This window comes from Balaenoptera musculus, chromosome 8 (genome assembly GCF_009873245.2).
Source record: "Balaenoptera musculus isolate JJ_BM4_2016_0621 chromosome 8, mBalMus1.pri.v3, whole genome shotgun sequence".
NCBI lineage: Eukaryota > Metazoa > Chordata > Mammalia > Artiodactyla > Balaenopteridae > Balaenoptera > Balaenoptera musculus.
Genome location: NC_045792.1, coordinates 47080813 through 47102060, shown reverse-complemented (window position 1 = coordinate 47102060; position 21248 = coordinate 47080813). Strand labels below are relative to the sequence as shown.

The 21248-nt window shown below is 38.8% G+C and overlaps 1 protein-coding gene across 13 annotated transcripts in view; it reads right to left on the bottom strand.

Moving 5' to 3' along the window:
* DLG2 (discs large MAGUK scaffold protein 2) overlaps nucleotides 1-21248 on the bottom strand; it is a 2039030-nt gene that overhangs the window by 926495 nt on the left and 1091287 nt on the right. Inside the window, exon 1 of one of the 13 annotated variants that reach the window (XM_036860600.1) lies at nucleotides 20477-20763. The exons of 11 other annotated variants lie outside the window; for them this stretch is intronic. In XM_036860600.1, the coding sequence (XP_036716495.1) occupies nucleotides 20477-20554 (78 nt within the window). In that variant the 5' untranslated portion in view covers nucleotides 20555-20763. Of the gene's footprint in view, nucleotides 1-20476; nucleotides 20764-21248 lie in introns of those variants that run through there. One more of the 13 variants, XM_036860601.1, reaches the window with a different exon arrangement.

Here is a 21248-nt window from a genome sequence, read left to right as displayed (position 1 = left end):
TCCCTGTTCACTTTGAATCTCAAATTTGAAATGTGTAGAACCTAAAACATCAAAGGTTCATACAACTCTCCCTTTTCCACTTTATGTCCCCGCCTTGACACCAATATCCCTTCTTTCTTGATCTCATCTCATTGCTCTTTGTTCTATTTTAGTCTCTCCAAGACACATGTCGAAAATCAACCCCACAATCATTACTCCTGGATAGCTTAGCAAGAGAAAAAGAAAGACTACCATTAAACGCTGTTAAGAAAAATGTTCCCCAACCAGGAAGAAACTGGATCTCACATTTTCTGTCCAAGCAAATCAGTGTTTCACTAGATGTGTGCTGTGGCATATCTATGGATGTGCAGCAAAACCATTTTTTCTTTTCTTTTTTTTTCTAATTAAGGAAGAGGATGGAACTGTCTCCTGCAAGTAAAAGCATTTAGAACACCAGTAACCAACTGCAAAGTGCATGAATTAGAGTGAAAGTTCACTAAGTCTGACTAACCAGGAGAAAGGACGGTCTGCCTCACTAACATACTCTGTTAAATAATAAGGTTGTATCACCTAATGATTAAGAGCATGTGGTTTGTGGTAAGACATTCTGGGATTTGAAATCCTGGTGTGCCATTTATTGGCTGTGCAATCTCAGCAAAGTTACTTAACCTTTCGAAGCCTGAGTTTTCACATATAAAATATGTATGGGAATAGTTCTAACTTATGTACTTCTGCTTAGGATTAAACGAAATAATATAAAGCATTATCTTAACACAGGTCCTGGCACACAGTACACGCTCAATAAAAGGTTGCTGCGACTGTTATTAACATTACTATTATCATCATCTTCATCATCATTATAGTACTGCACATAAACAGAAATAAATGAAAAAGAAAACTCATAAAATGATGCCAAATATTGATCTTTGTGTGTCCTTGGGGAATAAATAAGGATGGCTTGTAATTACCTGGTAATTGTTGACACATAAATTTGGATTCAACTAACAAGACTGAGTGGCTACTGTGTGAAAGAGCTTTGCATTAGATTAGATTATTACAGAATTTAATCCTCACACAAGTCTATTTAACAGTTTAGAAAATAGTCACAGAAAAGTGGCTCTTCCAAGATTACATAGTTAGCAGAGCAAGAAGGTAAACACAGTGACACAGTGTCCTGCCCACAGTAAGGGCTGGATGATTAGTTACTGAATGAATGAATGGATGAAGGATATTGGTGTGGTTTTGTCTTAATACTGAATTTAAAGTGTCTGATTGTAAATATTCTAGTTGGATTTCTTAATTCTCACTTACTGACTGTGTGATCGTGATAGAGTTGTTTTATCTGACCCTCAGTTTTCCTGCCTGTAAAATAGGGATAAATATATCTGCCCTGCAGAATTAATGTGAGAATGAAATGAGATAAAATATAAACAGTATCTAGCATCATGCCTGGTTCATAGCAAGTGCTTAATACATGCTAGTGTCCCTGCCTTTTTCCCGTGAACTGAAGTCTATCAGTTCCCCAAACTCTCACAGCCTTCTCCTTACCATAGATGGTCCATTATCACCATTTCCCCCCCTCTCCAGGACAATCATTTATTTGCCTTCCAAGACAGTTTGAAAATCCAGACTCTGTATTACTTTCTTTGAGTGTAAAGCCATTCACTAGGGTGCCATACACACGTCTCAGTCCCAGTCATGCCCATTTTCTCTCCAACTTTGTCTTTTCAGGTCTTCTTTAAGATACAGTCTTACAGGTATTCCTCACCTCTTCACCTCTCACTGGGACCCTCTGCATTCTTCAAAACAGTGTCAGAATTCATAAGGTCATGACATGTTTTTTCTTACCTTATCTGTCAATATATCATTTGCCAGGTTTTAAGCAGCATTAGAAATCCACCTCCTCCAGGAAGTTTTCCTAGATTAAACTCATAAAATTGAATTTCTTTTTTCACCCTGTGTCATTTGGGAATGGACTTCCTATTTTCCTAGCCCTCATTCCACTTGTACGTTTAGGGTATCACTCAACCCTGATTTAGACCTTTAGTTTACACAAAATATAAATTCCTTATTGTCCATTAATATGTTGGGTTATGTCCAAGTTTCTTATAACTATATCGTAAGATAATGTGAATGTGTTCTTTTGACTATAAGCTCTTAGAATGTATCAATTTGTCCACGCTCCAAACACTTTATCAACAGTTTGCATTATAGCACTACCATATTGTAGTACAATTCCTTATTTACCTGTTGGACTCTTATTCATCTTTGTGTTACCAGTGTTTTCCATAAGCCCTAGCAGATAATAAGGCTCAAAAAGACCCTGAATAAAATGCCTGCTACTTTCTAGTCTACTTCTATGAAGACACAGGGTCTTACAATTCTTTTAGCTTAAGTGACAAAGGAAAAAGAGGAGAAAAAGAAAAACACCAATACTGGTTAAGAATTATAGCCGGGTGCTACACTAAGGGCTTTATATACATCATTTAACTTAGTCTGTATAGCAAGCGCATGAAGGAGGTATCATTATTTTTAAAGATGAGGGAATTGAGGCACAGAGACATTAAATAACTTTCTCAAACTTAAGCAATAAACAAAAGCCTAGGTTTGAAATCTTGGTACAGCCTGTGTTTTTTTGGTTTTGTTTTTGTTTTTTTTTTTGTTTTTAATTAATTAATTTATTTTTATTTATGGCTGTGTTGGGTCTTCGTTTCTGTGCGAGGGCTTTCTCTAGTTGTGGCAAGCGGGGGCCACTCTTCATCGCGGTGCGCGGGCCTCTCACTATCGTGGTCTCTCTTGTTGCGGAGCACAGGCTCCAAACGCGCAGGCTCAGTAATTGTGGCTCGCGGGCCCAGTTGCTCCGCGGCATGTGGGATCTTCCCAGACCAGGGCTCGAACCCGTGTCCCCTGCATTGGCAGGCAGATTCTCAACCACTGCGCCACCAGGGAAGCCCCCAGCCTGTGTTTTTAACCATAATTAAACACTGTATTGTTTTGTCTAAGTGGTTTCTGAGTTCATTATATATTCGTATGTTTTCCTTCTATTCATGGAATTAGATTCTAGCTTCGTATTATATGCGCAAGGCTTTCACCAATCTGGCCCAACCCTTTCTTCCAGATGCAACTCTCAGTACCCTCTCTGATACTGAGCTCTCCATCCAGAATAAATACACTCAGTTTCCTTAAAATGCTCCTGTCCCTCTGCTCTGTTTTCTCACCCTGGAATGCTGTCCTACCTTCCTCTGCCTATTAAAATCCCCCTTGTTCTTTATGACCACTTTGATTTCAATATTCTCTGCAAAGTGTAGTCTATGCCTGGCTGGTATTCTTTGTTTCTTCTTTGGTGTGTCCAAACTCTTGGTTTTTAACTGGAGATACAAACTGCTTTGTGGTTGATTAGTGACATGCCTACCTCTGACATTAAAATGTAAACTCCTTGAAGGCAAGTTCTGTCTTATCAGTCTTGGTACAGTCACAGTGTCTTACACATTGCTTAGTAAACACGTACTCACAGTTTTGTAAATGGATGATAAAGTAAAAAAAAGAAAGGGGAGGAGGGGAGAAGAGGGAAAAGAGGGCAGGGAGTCAGAGGCAGAGAGAGGGAGAGATTACTTAATTGGTGGCTCATATAAGATCCCTAGTGCTTAATTAACTCAAACCTGCTCTTATTTTGAAATTAAAATGCATTCCAAGCTCTATATATGCTTTCAAAACACTCATTTCCTTTAATATCTGGTCAATATCTATCCCTATACCTGGGAGAAATTTACACTAACCAATGTAATAATACTTTATCTTAGTAAATACTTATGAGCTGCAATATTAGGCAATCACGTCAAGTGCTTGCAGAAGTACAATATGTTTATTCTGGACATTATTGAGAGCATCCTGAATACACTGTCTCATATACAAGACAACCCTCAAAAGCCCTTCCATTACAAGCCCAATAATTGAGACACACAAATATTTTTATGCTCTTCTTCTCCACTATGGACACACACATGCACACAGAAGGAAGGAGGAAGGAAAAAATCCTCCAAATTACGCAATCAATTCTCTCTTCAAAACATCCCACTACAACACTCTCTACTCCACACTAGTGCAGGTTTGTAGAGAAGGCTCTGAGCCCCTGTTCGTGAGCGCGAAGTCTCAAGTGTGAGGTAATCCCATTATATTCATTGCAATTACAGGCCTGTGTCCTGAGCCTTCTGCTGACAGAAGACTACCTCATCTCATTCCTAATTAAGAGCACAAAATTTTTCCCCAGCCACCTTATTACACACAGTGTGCTTGGATCTTTCAGGCAATACCCTCACATTCTGGAAGAATCAACTGCCTCTTTGAAATCCGAGGTAACCACAACAGAGCTAAAGATGTCAGTTGAAACCTTTTTCCTACAGTCGGCAGATGAAGCCCATTTCCCTAGAACAACAATGGGACTATAAGAAAAAGAAACCGTGATTACAATAAAAGATCATTACAGAGATCATGTTCGGATTAAAAACAAACACATGCACCAAATAAACAAAAATCTTATCTGACCAAGAGCCAAGGATCATACAAACCTTCTTATTAAAGTATACGCTTACTTAAAAAATTGGAATAGTGAAACAATGTAAAAGCAGCCAGATTTGTTTCCCTTTGACCATAATACAGCTGAAAGCACAGGGAATGTGGACGTATCAGAATGCAAGTCTCTTCTGCAGCGGCGCCTTGCATCAGAGACCCATCTCCTTAGATAACCAGCCCTGTGACTGGGGACACATCTCTTCTCTGCAATCCGAATTGACTTCTTCATTTAACAACCACCACAAGAAAGGAATTTGAGTTAAGAAATTCCCAAGGTCGGTTTCCTGCATTAACATTCACTGAGGGCCCCAGGTTTCTCTGATACACTCTGATCCTGGTAGGCAACAGCTGGTGCACTTTATTTCACCTAATACCCTCCAGCATTATCAAATGCCTCAGGCAAAGAAATACTAGCCGAGCAAAATCTCAGCATGCAAAAATGTATCATAAGGGTACTTCTAATCAATGAGGCCCTGACAATTTCATTCACAACCTCTGACAATTTCATTCACAACTTCTATTTCACTGCTGCAGTACAGGTCCTGGTTAGCCCCTTATCATTTTTATGGACTTGATCCTCAGAATAGGGTCTTATTAAGAATGCAAATTCTTGTTCCTCATTCCAGACCTACTGAATCCAAAACTCTGAGAATAGAGCTCAGTAATCTGTGGTTTAACAAGACCTCCAGGTGATTCTGATGCATGTTGAAGTTTGAGAATACTGCAACAGTCACCTGAAGTGTCACCTTGCCTCTACTCTTGCTCACCTCTAATATATTCTTCATACTGCCACTAGATCAGTTTTCCTAAAGTCTGAATCTGCTTCCCTCCCTCTCTCCATCCCTCCTCTCCCTCCCTTCCCCACTACAGCTCCCCCTGCCCCGCCCCGCCCCGCCCCCCTCCTACCATCCTCATTTCTTAAAACCCTTCGGAGACACCGGTGATCCAACCCACATCAAATACAATACAAACTTCTTAGCAAGCCAAGCCTTTCACCATCTGGCCCCATTCGACCTTTCCAAAGTCTCTTCTTCCCACTCACCCATGTGCATTGCACTCTGAGCTCAGGCCACGATGAACCTCCTGCTGTTCCATGAAAAGGCTATGCTCTTTGAGGAAGCTGTGCTTTGCTCAAGCTGTTTTCTCTGCTCAGAATGACTTCCCTCACCCCATCTGCTTGGCAAAATCCTTCTCATCCTGTTAGACTCTTCCTAAGCATCGTTCCCCTCTCTGAGGTCTCTTCATTCATCTCCGCTTCTCCCCTTATGCCTCCAAATCAAGTTGATTCCACAGTATTTCTCTTATTGCACAATTTGATGAATAAATTTCAGCTGTCATGCTATATGGTAGTCTATTTACATAACTCTCTCCCTCACTTGCCTGAACTCTTCAGAGAACTTGGGGAGGATACTTTGGTAGTTTATTTCTATTTTATTTTTATATCCTTAACTGAGAATATATTAGGCATTTATTAAGAATTCCAATTACTATTTGAGTGAATTGACTTTTGAACGTCTGCTATCGACAGCACTGCTATGCTAGTGAGTTGCCACCTTTAACTCTATTTTACAGATGGAAAAACTGAGCCTCAGAGAAGTTAAATAACGTTGCCAGCTAGTAGTAAAAGGAAAAGCTGATTCAAGTGCAGGTCTCTCAGACTCTAAAGCTGTTGCTTCCTCAACCAAACCACAGTGTTTTCCCAAATAAACTAAAGATGGAGTGACGATGTACAGCCATATCTTCCTTGGCATGTTTTCACATTGTCCTTACGTATAGTTCCCATTATATGAAATAAGGCCTTAGGTTATGACTGAGCTGATTTATAAAGACAAATATTGGATATGTAAAGCCAAATATTTCTAGGCCTTAATTTCTTCATCTGCAAAAAGGCTTGTTATATATTACTAATATCATTATTATTATTATATATAATATTTAAAATAATAATTATTATACATAATAATAATATAAATAATAGTTATTATATGTAATAATAATTATTATATAATTATATTATTACTAATATATTATTATTATTAGCTATTAGTATTATAATAACTTCTAGGCATAATAATCTATGATTGTGAACTGGGTTCTTCATGTCTGATTATGCTGTTTCAGTAACAGCTCAATTCTGGGCACATTCATGATGCTCTTTAACATTTATTTAATTGACTGTTTGCTACTGCAATTGTGTCAATTCTCATTAAAAATGTTTTGACTGAATAAGGGTATGAAGTTGACGAGAAAGTCTCTCTCCCCAATGAATATTTAATCCTGGTTTAGATTTGCCAATCAAAATTCATAAAGAAGACAGGAAAAAATCAGGAAACTGATTTTTATCTTTACAACTAGTCACACATATTCTATTTTCCCTATTTTATCCTTGGTTGGTGCAGCTAAACCATCACAACAGTTATTATCACTGTCATAGTTGTTTTACTTAAGACTCTCAAGTTAATAAATGCTAAGGAAGATTTTAATTAGCTGAAACCTAAATTGTCATTATTAATTTACTAGTTACATTACAATACCTCGTAAAACATTTATGCTGCAGTAAATGGAGCACCCATTTTCCAATGATCACGTGGCACAGCTAATTTACTACACAGCTAAATATTTAATTGTTAATCTTAGTAAAGCTAAAGGTACTCAGCTAGATTACATTACTTGTAACAAAATGCTTAACATCATTACTTCAAATGTTATAAAATCTTATCAAAGAAATAATGGAAGTTCAGACATTTGTAAGTATTTCTGAAACATTCTTAGAATAGCCTTGACAGGTAAATGGAACTATTATAAATTAATCAGTAGATTTTTAGGAAGGTCAAATAGGGAAAGTCCGAAAGTTTTTACATTTAGACTATCAGGATGGGTAGAGAGTTTCTGTTTGGGATGATAGAAGTTCTGGAAATGGATAGTGGTGATAGTTGCACAACATTGTAAATGTACTTAATGGCACAAATTGTAAACTTAAAACTGGTTAAAATGGTAAATTTCATGTTATGTATATTTTGTCACAATAGACAAATAGACTATCAAAAATAGACTACACTCAAGTTGGAGTATTGTCTTTTGCATCCACTACACAATGTATTCCTTGAGTACTGAATAGGCTGTATTCACCATCACACCCCAGCTTCCTGGCATATTGTAAGGCACATATCAGATGAATACATTTATGGATTGTTAAAAATTTTTTCTGCCCAGTACTCAAAGTTAATGTTCAGTTTCTTTAAAGAAAATAGTTCTATTTCAGAAAGACATGCTATTGCTCAATCAGTGATAAAATTGTATAAATTAGAAATAGGTAGGATATGGGAAAAGAGGCAACACATATTCTAGAACATAAAATGTTAATTAGAAATAAAAAGTAAGCTGTCTCCAGTATTTGAATGTTCTCATATCCGTTGAACAGCTCCTAAGAGCACAGAAACACATGGAAGTATCTATATCACTGAGCAACAAATAGTGATGACGGATGTTGATTCCTTTCCAAAAGCAGAGCTGGTGCTTTGAGAAGACAGAAGTTCATTATACTAATTAGAGGCCCTTGCCCTACATCCTCAGAGGATGTTCTCTTGGGTAGATATCAAGGCAGACACTCTTGGGTAGATGTTTTTCAAATTAATGACTCAACAACCAAATGGCAGTAATCCTAGCATCTCTGGTGAGATCAACTGCTTACATTAGGGCTGCAGATAAGAGTCACCTTCCAAAAGCTCAGTAAAGCTCAGGGTTGTTGTACTGGGGCAGTGCTCTGCTTGCCCATCTGTGCTGATGTTGTGGAGCACATGATTATGAAGCAGTTCAAAGTGGCTGTACTGCAAGTCAAAATCAGAGTCAGAACATGGGATGGAAGAATTGGCTACTCATTTGAAAGGTTCCACAGAACTGCACTCAACCCAAAATCTCTTTAAAAAAAAAAAAAATGACCTATCTCATAGTATGTATTTAAAAGCACCTAATTGTAATGCCTTTACATCACAAATATTTCCTCAGTCCTCATAACAACCCTATGAGAGAGGTCCTATTATTCTCACTTTATAGATGAGAAAACTGAAGCACAGCAAGTTTAAATAACTTGCTCAAAGTCCCATAGCTAGTAGCAATGCTGGGACTTGAGCCCAGGAAGTCTGGATCCAGAAATTCTGTTCTTAAATACTCCACTCTTCTGTCCCAATATATCTTAAGAGAAGTATTAAAAATAAGAAGAGTTTCTTTAAGATTTTTTTTTTCCTAGGACACTATGCATGTCCACATGTGCTACCTAGGAGCATAATCAGACCAGGTGTGTTTTATTCTAATCTTGGAAAACAGGGCTCTGTGAATGAGATATATGCCAGGCGGTTTACAATCAGGCACAGCTAGATTTACAATCTAGGCACATTCTAGATCTCACAGCTCTAGAATGCTACGATTCAGCAAAAAAGCACCGAGGGTTTGGCAAGGCAGAAGAAATAAACGTGTTATTTATACTGCTAAAGCAGACCTAAGAGTTTGTTTTAATTGTATATATTTCATTTTTTCCTAACCTATACCTGAACTTCCTCAGCATAGAGACCATGACTTGATCATTTCTGCATCCTTCATAAATCCCAACATAGTATCAGTAGTAGTAGGGTGCAAGTAAGTCTTTGTTCAATACCAAGAGACAAATAAGCATTGTGAATTGTTAATTGCCTTAAAAGGCCACAGATAACTCATTTACTTGAATTTTATTCTTCTGGGGCCAACCTGGGGTCAATCTGGAGACATGAAAAAATATGACTTTGAATCTGTTGAGGACAACCAAATAGGTGAATTTTAGGAAACCAGGAGAGAAAAAGCATAAATTAATCTGAAATGTATTTAAATTTGTTTTCTAAAAGGCACAGTGTAGTTCATAACTGCCAACAAGCACCGTTTCATTATGCTACATTTCATCCTGTTTTTCTCAAAATACTGGAGAAATGATGGATACTAAAAGAAATTCCTACTTGTGTATCACATACGCCATTTCCATAGAGCTCTTGCAAATTCTAGAGATATGCAAAGGGAAAAATACAACTTTAATAAAATAATGGATCATATTTGAATTAAACATGATATTCAAAATGTTACACTTGGGGAGTTAACAGAATGTTGTATGCTGAGAGAGCAAGAGGCAAAAATGTCCTATAACATCCCATACCCTCCATAAATTAAATCTGAGAACATTAAAAATGGTGATAACAATGAAAAGGATTACTTATGGAATGAAAATGGAAAACAGAAACAGATTAGTGAAGATATTTTCCTCTAAAAATCTCAAAACTGTGCATCCTAGAGCTGAGGTAATAAAGGTGGTTATATCTAAGAAATAGATCCAAAGCGTCTCCATTCAATTCACAGCAGGAACATCTAAAGTAGCAATTAATGCAACCACTGGTGTGGAATTGTTTTCCAAATGCCTCCCTGTTGGATGACTTTTTTTTTTTTTTAACGGAAGCAGGGCTCATAAGTCAAAATGAATTTGGAACAGTTATTTACTGAAAATATCATCATAGGTTATGAATACCACCATCCAATATTATGAATACAACCGATAATACTTTTGGTGAAATGGAAGGAACCTATCGTGGCTGTTTATCTCGGACTACAAGGGTAATGCTTGAAACTCCTTGAGATTTGATCATGGGAAATAAACGTAGGGGCACTCATGTCAGTGGTGTGTGGAGTCACTAGGTCTCCTGTCAGAAGAAGGGATAGACCGGCATTCAGAAGATCTGAGTTCAAATCTCAAAAGTTTGGCTGCCAACGATTTACACTGGGCAAGAAACTTCCCAAACCTCATGTTGCCTAAAGACTCAGTTTGCTCAACAGAAAGATATGGGAAATAATGCAGCACCGTGCTTAAGAATGCAGACTCAGATCCAGGGTGCTTGGGTTCATATCCTGGTTCCAGAACATGCTAATTTTGTGTCTCTCAGCACATTAATTGACCTTTCTGTGCCTCATCTGTAAAAATATGGATAAAATAGTACTTAGCCCATAGGATCATTGTGAGGGTTAGGTGAGTTAGAACACGTAAAATCTTAGAACAGTGACTTGTCCATAGTAAGGACTCATTAAGTGGTCATTAATGTTAGTTATCATTTATGAAAGGAAGGTTCATTCAGGTTATGAAATTCAGTGTAACACTGCATGAAGCTCTTCCTCTCCCCTTTTCCCCCAAGACCTGAAATAAAGCTATAAAGGTGACGTGATGCAGTCACCAGCTGGGAGATGAGCACCTTGAGTCATTCCATACATATCACTTCACTTCAAATGAGAAGTAATATGCCTTGATTGACATTCACCAAACAGAGAATGTGCTTTTTATAAGGATGATCTAGTATTCATGTATTAAAAAGCAAATGAAAACCTAGAATTTCCTCATAGTCAGCGTACTGACAATTTTTACTTAAAATGTTCTCAGTAATTTTTCCCCCTCTAATTAGCAGCAGAGATATAGTCTTCTCACTCTATAAAACCAGGATGGGAAGGCAAGTCCATTCTGAAACCCAAGGGAGTAGTAGAGCAAAAGGAATCATTAATGAAGAAGTTATCAAAAGCTGCTTTTCATCCTTTCTGCAACTATGTGGAGTATTAAAATGAATGGAAGGAAGGAAAGGAGAGAGAAGGAGGGAAGGAGGGAGGAGAGAAGGGAAGGAGGAACGAAGGAAGAAAGGAAGGAAGCAGGGAAGGAAGCAAGGGAGGGAGGAGGGAGGGAAGGAAACATCAAGTGTTTCACAATGGACCAGATACTTTACATGCAGTTTTTAATTGAATCAGAAAACCATGCAAGGATGGCTATCACTATTTTTAATATATGAGAACACTAATAATTAAAAAGATGCATTCATTTGCTCAAGGTCACCCAACCAGTGAGGTGTTGAGTCAAACTCAAACTTGAGTCTGTAGTCTTTCACTGCATCCCGTTGTTCGTGGATGTGCTAACAAGAAGATTCACAAAATGTATGAAGGAAAGGGTTCAATAAAGATGACAAAGACCCTATCCAAAGAGCTTAGAAAACAATGAAAATAAGTCCTAGGTCAGGATGGTGTTCAGAGAAGAAGAAATATATTTTTCTTATTCTCTTACACCTTCCCAAGTACAACCCCCTCCAAATCTTCCACCTCCAACACAATTTTTCCTCTCCCACAGTACATCAGTTTCCACCCTTCCTGTGCTAGGGATTCACCAAAACTTCTCATGTGAAATAACATAGTTCGATAGTGCTATGGTCATGAACACCATGGACAGACTTCCTAACCTGGACAGTGTTCCTTTCATCATACCTTGCTGTAAACTCTGGTGAAAAGTCAGAAGCCCTCCTCATAGTAGAAACGTTCTCCCATATTGAGGAATTGTGGAGTTGATGGTATGAAAAGCAAACCAATTCTGTTTATAAGTCAGAGTAATCTAGAGCAAAAAGGAGGTGTGGAAAGGAAGGATAGTATTTGATGAGTTTTACTTTATTTTCATATTTTATCAAATTTTCTGGTTGAACAGTTAGCAAATCTGATAAAATATGTTGCTTTCTTGGTTAGACCACAGAATATGAAGACAAGCACAGTGATCCTCTAAAAGCAGCTCATTCATTCCCTTTACCTTCTACATCGTCGCCTTTTTCCTACTATATTACTAATTTTAATAACCCTTCCTAGAAGATATTGACACTGCAGAGGCTGTGTGTTTATTAGAATTTACATGCTTTGGATTAAAAAGGACACTCAACTGGTTACATATTTCTCCCTAGCAATGAGACCTTGACCCTGGGCACTAGAAAATCATTGAACATCACCATGTAAGGCCATCATGGCATCATGGTATATTAGTCTGCTCAGGTTGCCATAACAAAATACCATAGACTGGGTGGCTTAAACAACAGAAGTACACTTCCTCACAATTCTGGAGGATGGGACATTCAAGATCAAGGTCTGGCAGGGTTTGAGTTCTGGTAGGAGAGCTCTTTCTGGCTTGCAGATGGCCAACTTTTTGCTATGTCCTCACATGGCAGAGAGAGAGAGAGAGAGAGAGAGAGAGAGAGAGGGAGAGATCTCTTTCCTCTTCTAAGGCCATTAATCCTATTAGATTAAGACCTCACTATTATAATCTCATTTAACCTTAATTATCTCCTAAAAGCCTTTTCTCCACATCTCCACAACCACACTGGGGGTTAGGGCTCTAAAATATGAATGGGGAAGGCACAATTCAGTCCACAGCAAATGAGGTGAGGATTCTCTACATAACTAGAATTTTCAGATTAAGAAAGTACAGAAATAAATATTTCGTGCTCAAACGTAAACTTGTAATCTTTTGGCATGTGGGACAAAGCAGCTGGAAAATCTTACAGTTTGACATATCATTGTTGGTGGTTGAAGAGGACTCTGGTATTCTGGTTTCACTTCAGTGTTTATGGTATGGAGAATGGGAAAGGAAGGGATGGGAGCCTTCAGCCCCAGTGCTATAAAATGCCTCATATTCCCTTTTCTTTACAAGGCAGTAAAGAAAGAAAAGTCCTGAGTATCTCTTACTTGGCTCCCACCTTGAAATTAGGTAGATTCTCCATTATATTCTTACTGCTAATGGTTAAAGACATCCTAGGCCTCTTGTATACATGCATTTGACATAAATTTTATTAGTTTTGCTTAGTGCTGGGCATTGTGCTAGGTCCTGGGAGTACGAAGATGAATGAGATCCAATCCTTCCCTTTAAGGACTCCGCAGTCTTACAGCAAATCAGGATTAGAATTCAAAGAAAGTTAGAGTTGGAAGGAGTCTGGTTGCAGATGAAGAACTCAGGCCCCGAGAGATTAAGAGACTTTAGCCAAGGTGGCACAGATGGTTGGGACAGGGCCAGTTAACATACAGGTCTACTGACCCCTAATTCATCCTGTGCAGCTCAGAGTCCTCCATCCAAGTCAATAATTTAACCAGGGTTTATTTAGAGCCTACTGTGTACCAGGTATCCTGAGTGGGACAGAATTTATAATGATTTAATAATTTAATTAGCAATTTGATAATTTATTTGGAGAAATAAGACTACCTAAAATAAAATTATTAGTGAATACTACAAGGCATGATTTAAAGTGAGATGGTTTCTCCATTAACTCCATAAACATAATACATATGCAAATAAGATGTGTACATTATTTGATTATTAAATTTATCTCTACAATGATCATCATGGTTGAGCTACTATTGCTGAATGGGAGAGTTTTCCTTACATCTTCATCCCTCATGTAATAAATACCACTGAATAATACCAGGTAGAGGAAGACCATTCTAAAGGTATATTGAGGGTAAAACAAATCAAAACAAACAAATAAACAAAAACAATTTGCAACTAAAATTCTGTAAACTGGACTGAAGGTAGGCTATCTGGATATCTGGTTCCTGGAGGACCCCCAATAAGAAATCAGGTCTTCTGTCTAGCCACATAGTTACTCAACAGAGATGAAGCATAGGCAGATGAGAAGATGGCTGTTGTGTTGGTCTATCCTTTCTCCACATCACTATCTCACCCAATCCAAGAAAGGTTTAAAAAGCACAGGGTCTGAGTGGTTAGGGTGACAGGCTCTGGATTCAACCAGACCTAGCCCTGAATGCTGGTTCCACTACTTATGATCTTGGGCAAAATCTGTAACATCTTACACCTCAGTTTGTTCATCTGTAAAATGGGGGCTAATAACAAGATTATCTTAGATGGTTGTAGCGCGGATTAAATGAGATGATACATGCAAAGTGCACGTCATAGTGCCTGAGTAAACTGCTCAATAAATAGGCATTACTATTATCAATAACAATTTTACAGTGATTTTGTGACCTGTTATCTTTCTCTCCAGCCCGCTCTCCCCCTCCTTCATTTTAGCCATTTCTCTGATCCTGTCCTTTCCTTCTGTCTCCCTCCCTGTCTTGCTAACAGCTGTCCCTGTGCTCTTCCAAGGTGGGCAACTGTGTTGGGACCTCAGAACAGGTGCTACTGTCCATTTTGCTGCTTGATTCACGTGCCAGGGGACAGGGGAGAACTGCAGGGCTGCATTTAGCATGGACAAACACCTGTCCTCTCTGTCACCAAAGCTAGACAGACACTGGTGCTGAGTCATGCTGCTGCTCACGACTGATGAGCTCTCAAAGACTCAGACGCTCTGAGAAAGAGATCTGAGAGGACAATCTGTCCATCCCTCTCTCCAGGTCAGGTTACTCTTCAATCTACCACGAGGCAAAAATAGACATAGGAAGATTCTATCATTCACCGAGGATTGGAGAGTCTTCAACATCAGGACATTTCTTCTTATGCCTATGCTCAATTACAGATTTTGCATTTAAATTCACTTTTTACATTTATTTTTCATAGGGAAAAATCAACTTGATATCTAGGTCATTGTAAACATATATCATGTGTACAGTATATTATGTAATATGCAGCACTCTGTATGTATGTGTGTATACATACAGAGTATTCCTTATTGATTAAGAGCTTGAGCTCTATAGTCCGCCACCCAGTCTAATCCCGGTCACCTACCGGTGATGTGTTTTTGTTCTAAAAATTAATAATAAGAGTAATGATCTCACTAGATCCTTGTATAAGCACAGTTCTCAGTTCATAGAAAGAATCCAACAGAAGTTAACCATCATTGTTGTTGTTATTTAGACATATAAGTATATACTGAGAAGCCAGGAGCCTTCTTAAAGCTTTCTCTTTTGCAACCTAAATGGCTCCAGTTTGATTATGGCTTTTAAGCAATTTCTTCTATAACCTTCATTTTCATTTTTCCCTCTATTTATTTACCTTCCTAAATCCAGAATAGCATATGTAATGCTGGCTGAGTTTGATCAGCACAGGACAAAATGTATGATATATTTTAGGGTTGTCTATTCTGTTTTCCTATGCAAACTATTATTATGATTTGCAAAGAAATAAAAGTGATTTGAAAGCAAGTGTAACCTTTAAACATTTTATTTATATTAACTCATGTAATCCTCAAAATAAACCCATTCATTATTCATTCTTTCAGCTATGCCATACTTCATTGATTCTAAAAATAAACTTTTTTTTTCGCATTTTAACATCTCTGAAATCAATGCAATCTTACAGTTGATGATATGTTATAGTTCCACTGACAATCTTTATTTTTCTTTGTAATACATGAAAAAATGGTGCATCTTGCAACTGATGACAACCTAGAGTTGATGAAATAGGATACGAGAGACAACCATATTCCAGGCACTCTTTTAGGCCCTAGAGATACGGTGAAAAAGATTGAATAGTCCTTCATTTCACAGAATCCACATTCTAATGAGAAATGAGAAACGAAGATGATTACAACTGACATACAAGCTGCTGTGGGAGCCGATGGAAGACCCATCCTGGGCTTGTAAGGGCCAGGGAAGGTTTCCTAGTGGTGATAATGTCACCTAAGTTTAGAATTAGGGGTACGGCTAGTCTGTGGTTTAGTAGTCAGCCAAACAGGATAAGCGAAATCCTAGAAGCTAGAAAAAGCATGGGACGTTCAGGAATTTGAAAATAGTTCAGAATGCTGATTTAGAGCAGAGAGAAAAGCGGAGGCCATATCATCATGGGCCATGTAGACGTGGTAAGGGGTTTGGAGTGTATCCTGAGACACTGGGGTTCTACTGAAGTATAGGTGTTAACTTCTATTTGACAAAGAGAAAACTGAGGCCTAGAGAAGGCATATGACTGGCTTCAGGCTAAATAGCAAAGAACACGACTATAATTCCCTCCAAGTCCTCACTTTAAGCCCAATGCTCTTTATGCTATATCAGGATCACCCAGGACAGTATTCTCTTTTGTTGGCCATACTGCCAGCAAATACATTACTAAATTTCCCCTTATGTTGGTTTACGTTGAATTAATGTGTTTGGTTTAGATGGGGAGGAGGGTAGAACCAGTGTGTTGGTTCTTAAAGAATTCTCCAAGGTGAATATTGCCTAATGTCAGAATATTTGTGCTCAGTTACCTCACTCATAGAATGTATATCACAGCCAAGCTCATCCACAGTTGTGTCTGTTAGATGATGGATACAGATGCCAGTCTTCTCTAAATGCATCATGCATCTACTTTCATGGTATATGCTTAAAATCAAAATAAATAAATCTAAAAATTAAAAACAAATGAAAGAAGCTGATGCAGAAGTGAAGGTTCGCAACTTCAAGTGTTTTATACTCTTGCACATGATTATGTCACCAGAAATTGCAGTTCAATTTATCTTACAGCTGCCCTTTTACAGTAATACAATCTAGAGACTGATTAAGTTAAGCAATTTAAGTTGAAATGTGGCAAACAAGTAAGACACTAACTTCTGAATTAAGAACACAGGGTCAAAAAAATTATTTGAATGAAGGTATTCTATTGCAGCCAGGAAGTCTTGATTTCATAGTATCACATTTAAAATAATTTCATTCACAGAATTTGTTAGTATGCACATACTGTCTTTTTAATGAAAAGAATAGCTAAGAGCCTTTTCTTTTTCTTTTTTTAGAACAATGACAAGGTGAATCAGCTAACATCTTTGACTTACTCTAAAAAGAGAGTGCAACTGCAATTGCCAAGCATTTAGGTTTTTTTTTTTTTTGGTGAAAGACACCTTTGGTTTTTATAGGATAAGTAATGAATACAAATGCCATTGTTTAGGTTATGATGATATAACAATTACTAGCCAGTTAAAAGGAATAATAGGTGCCAAGATGATAGCTTGAGACACTTATTTAAAGGGGACAAAGAGTGTAAAGTCTTTATAACGGGACAGACAACTGTCTATTTAAGATAGCTTAGGTACAGTCTTATATGAAATAAGGGGGTTGAGTTACACCATCAGTAACTTTGATTCGGTAAGCCTCATGACTTATTAAGACAGGTAAATGGTAGATGGATGGAAGAGAGGGCTAGAGACTCAGAGTCATTTTTAGAATAGCTTGGATAAACTCAGTTTCCAATCCTAGCATTAATACTTACTACTAACTGCGACCTTGGACTAGTTACTCTTCTCTCTAGGACTCAAGAAAAACAATTTCTACCTTAGAGGATTAAGTGAAACTCTATGGTCTAAAGCATTATGTGTGCATGAACAGGGACTATCGTTAATATTGCTACTGTTGTGATTGTTTTATCATTATTATTATTACTACATTCCATGCTGTTGTTTAATTCTATTGGCATTAGATGAGGTAAAACAGTAGGCCAGGCAACCATGAATAAGGTATACTGCATGCTTAGGGATGGCATTTAGGTTTGCACATTCCCAATTAGCTTTTCAATTAACCCCAGCCTTGAGGAATATACTTCCCCAAGCACACCTGAATGCTAAAGTAGGACTGATGGGCTATGATGGGTGTAGGTTTTTTAAATTAGAATAGGAGAAAATAAACCATGTTACCTATAGCAAAAAGAAGCCCAAATTTATAGAAGGTACTAAAACAAAATCAGTCACTGTCTCTGATACAGATTTATACCCCCAAATGCTAAAATCTGCTCTGAAGGTATCAATAGTTCTTTCACACTTAAGTATACCGGTCATTTTCTAAATAAAACTCAACAATAATCTTGCTTCATCCATCTTCCTTCTCTTTATAATAAAGCATGACAACATATAGTCAGCAGCACCTTACATCCCCCTTCCTGTTTACACTTATATGATCTCTGCTGTCACAGTAATACATTATAGGAATTTATCCAGCTTGCAGTATCATTTGTTAACTGCCTTCTTGGTTGAAGTATATTACTGTACTCATTAGACAAATATTAAAATTCACAGAGTTGGTTTTAAATAAGCCATATGATAAAATGAGGTACTCAGAATAAATAAACTATTTCCATTCGCTAAGCACTGACTGAGGGCCTTGTTGTTCATTGTTCAAGGCAGCACACCTTTTAATTTATTCCAGAAACGCTGTGAATACAAATTCTATGAAAAAAAATAAAAACCGAGACGCTATTTTCATGTTAGTTAACATCATTTAGTGTTCAAAATTAACTCCTCTTAGTTCCTCTGGCTAACGCAAGGGCATTAGAGTTAATAATTTTTCCTTTAGTCTTTATCACTCAGGGAGCAAAACTTCAGTTCTCTAATGTTGATTGCCTTACTCTCTGAGTAACACAAATAAAGTATTATCTCTGAGTAAGATAAAGTATTAAAAACCCTTAAGCCCACATTTGGTTTCTTCTGGCTTGTTCCAAGCAATGGCCATTACAGAAATGAAATGGAGATACTGAAGGCCCCTTACTAGCTTCTTCCCACACTCAAGAAGCAGAAGCCCGTGTTCCTTGGATTAACATCCTTTTAGGTTCTGTACACTGAATTTCACAGAGCTGGTGTTCTCCACATTCAGGCCCAAGCCTGAATTCAGTGTCACTGGGAGATTCAACTTTTCTTTGCATACTAATTTGGCATAAGGCATTATCTCCCAGTGGCTTTCAGAGCCATTTGTGGTCCCTGACAGTCCCCTCATCCATACAACCTATAATTTTCATAGAAAGAAGGCACTTTTTCAAAATATTTGCTCCAATAAAAGACCCACTTTCAAGTCTCTTTCCTTAAAGCAGAACAAAACAACACAAAGCAAAACCCTCAAAACCCAACTGTTCACGATATATGGTGCTGGTATATGATAATTAGGTTTGTAACCGTTTTACCTGCGATATATGGAAAAGGAAAGGAATCCATTCTACCCCACCCTTGCCTCCCTCTACTACTCCTCCAGCAAAAGTGCCATTAAATAACAAGTCTGTCAACATTCTACAATCCTCAGATCTGGACATTCTGAAAGGCTACAACCCTAATGTCAGAACTCCAGTGATGTTTTTTTCTCTTTTCACACTACAGTCATCTTGGTTTATCACTAGATTCTTGTCCATTTTATCAACATTCCCACTCTGAAGGAATAAATAGCAAGTTAAAGTGAAGGAATCTTTGCAGTTGAGAGCAAGGACTGTGCCACAGGCCAGGAAAGCCTCCTCTGGGTCAATCTCAAGAGTAGGTCTAAGCACTAAGAAAGGATGCTTGACCAAAGAACACATCCTCAAAATAATATGGAAAATCTCAGTTTCATAAAATGTTGTTTTCTTTGGAAGTTTCCCCATCACCTAACAAATTGGATACCGATTTCCTAAATATGACAGTTTGGCCAGTGCCTGTGAAAGCATAAGGCAAATTAGAGACGCAAGCTTGTTATGCAGCTTAGGACTTAACAGGCCTTTTTCATTTCTTAGAGAAAGAAAACTAATGAGGTAAATCTACATAGAGGTTCTCTGGAAACAACCAGTCATGCTAAATAAAAGAAATACAAAGCCATTCTCTAAATGGCCAGGACTATCCGATTATAAATAGAATTCTTGCTCATTGTAAACACTTTTGAAGTGATGGCTTTGTTGATTTGAGAAGATATCAAGCACCCCTGTGGAGTCTGGTCAATGTTACTGAGAGTCCCAAATATGTGCTCCTAGGACACACACTAGGACACAAGTACTGGAGGAAGGCTCAGGGATTTATAACGCCCCCTTCGGAACCAAAGATTTTAGTAATAAAAATAATCCAGTGTAGCAACAAGTTTACTAGAGAGCTCCCTGAAGAAGCAAAGATTTTTCAGCTGCTCAATTGCTTTCACCCTGTGCCATTTAAAGGAACATTAAGCCTCTGTTGAGACACTATCAATTGATGATTTCACCAAATATTCTGTTTGAACAGCTAATGACTCATGCTTGACCGCCCCAGGCCTCTCTCCCAAGTAGCCAGGCTCCAAGAGTTCGCCCTCCTGCAAGTGGCATGGACTACATTCCCAGCGAGAGGCAAGTTCGCATCCCAAGCTAAAAAAGCCTGCGTCTGTATTCAGTCAGACCAGCAATCCAGAGCAGGCAGTTGGCAAATCGAAAAGGTAATCTCCATCCCCACTCATTCCCTACCTTTTCGGATTTCGCCTTCCTGGCGTTGTGCACGAACCTGCGACCCAGCTTCTTGGCATACCAGATAGAGGCAAACATAGCGATGCCAATGGAAGGAATTCGCAATGAAGCTGCGGCACAATCAACTTCCCACCTCGGCTCAGAGACAAGCGGAATCGGTCTGGAGCTGTCACTTGAAGGCTGTTGCTTTCTCAGTTCCTCTCATGCTGGTTAGCCGAGGCAGAGGGTGGGAGGAGGGAGGGGGCTGGGGGGAAGGGCAGTCCTGTTTGGCCAGTCCGCAGGTATATTTACATCCTGCCAACAGGAGGTCCGGGTCAGGCGGGCGGGCGCTGCCTTCCCAGCCAGCGCGCACACATCCAGGCGGCTAAGTATCTGTCTGCAGTTCTTCGGTTCCGTCACCACCAAACTCCATGCGTGTCAGGAGGAAGGGAAGCCGCAGTCAACTCCTCCGGGAGGTGGCTCACCTCCCGCTCTGGGCTCCGGCGGTTGCCTTCCTCGCTTGGCTTCCCTCTGCCTTGACAGTACGTGCTGGCGACAGTGGCCGCGGAAAGACAGATCCACACACAGCCTCGCAGGTAAATCAGCCAATACAGGAGCTGCCAGGCACGGAGGAGAGGTAGGGCCACCACGGACTCGGCCCTGTGGGCACAAACAGGTGTGCCCGGAGCTTGAAGCACGCTCTGATCCTCCGAGAAGATCGGGCTGTTAGGGTGGCTGGAATCAGAAGTGTCCTTCCTTTGCCCCCTCCTCAACTCCATTTGGTCCAAGGAAA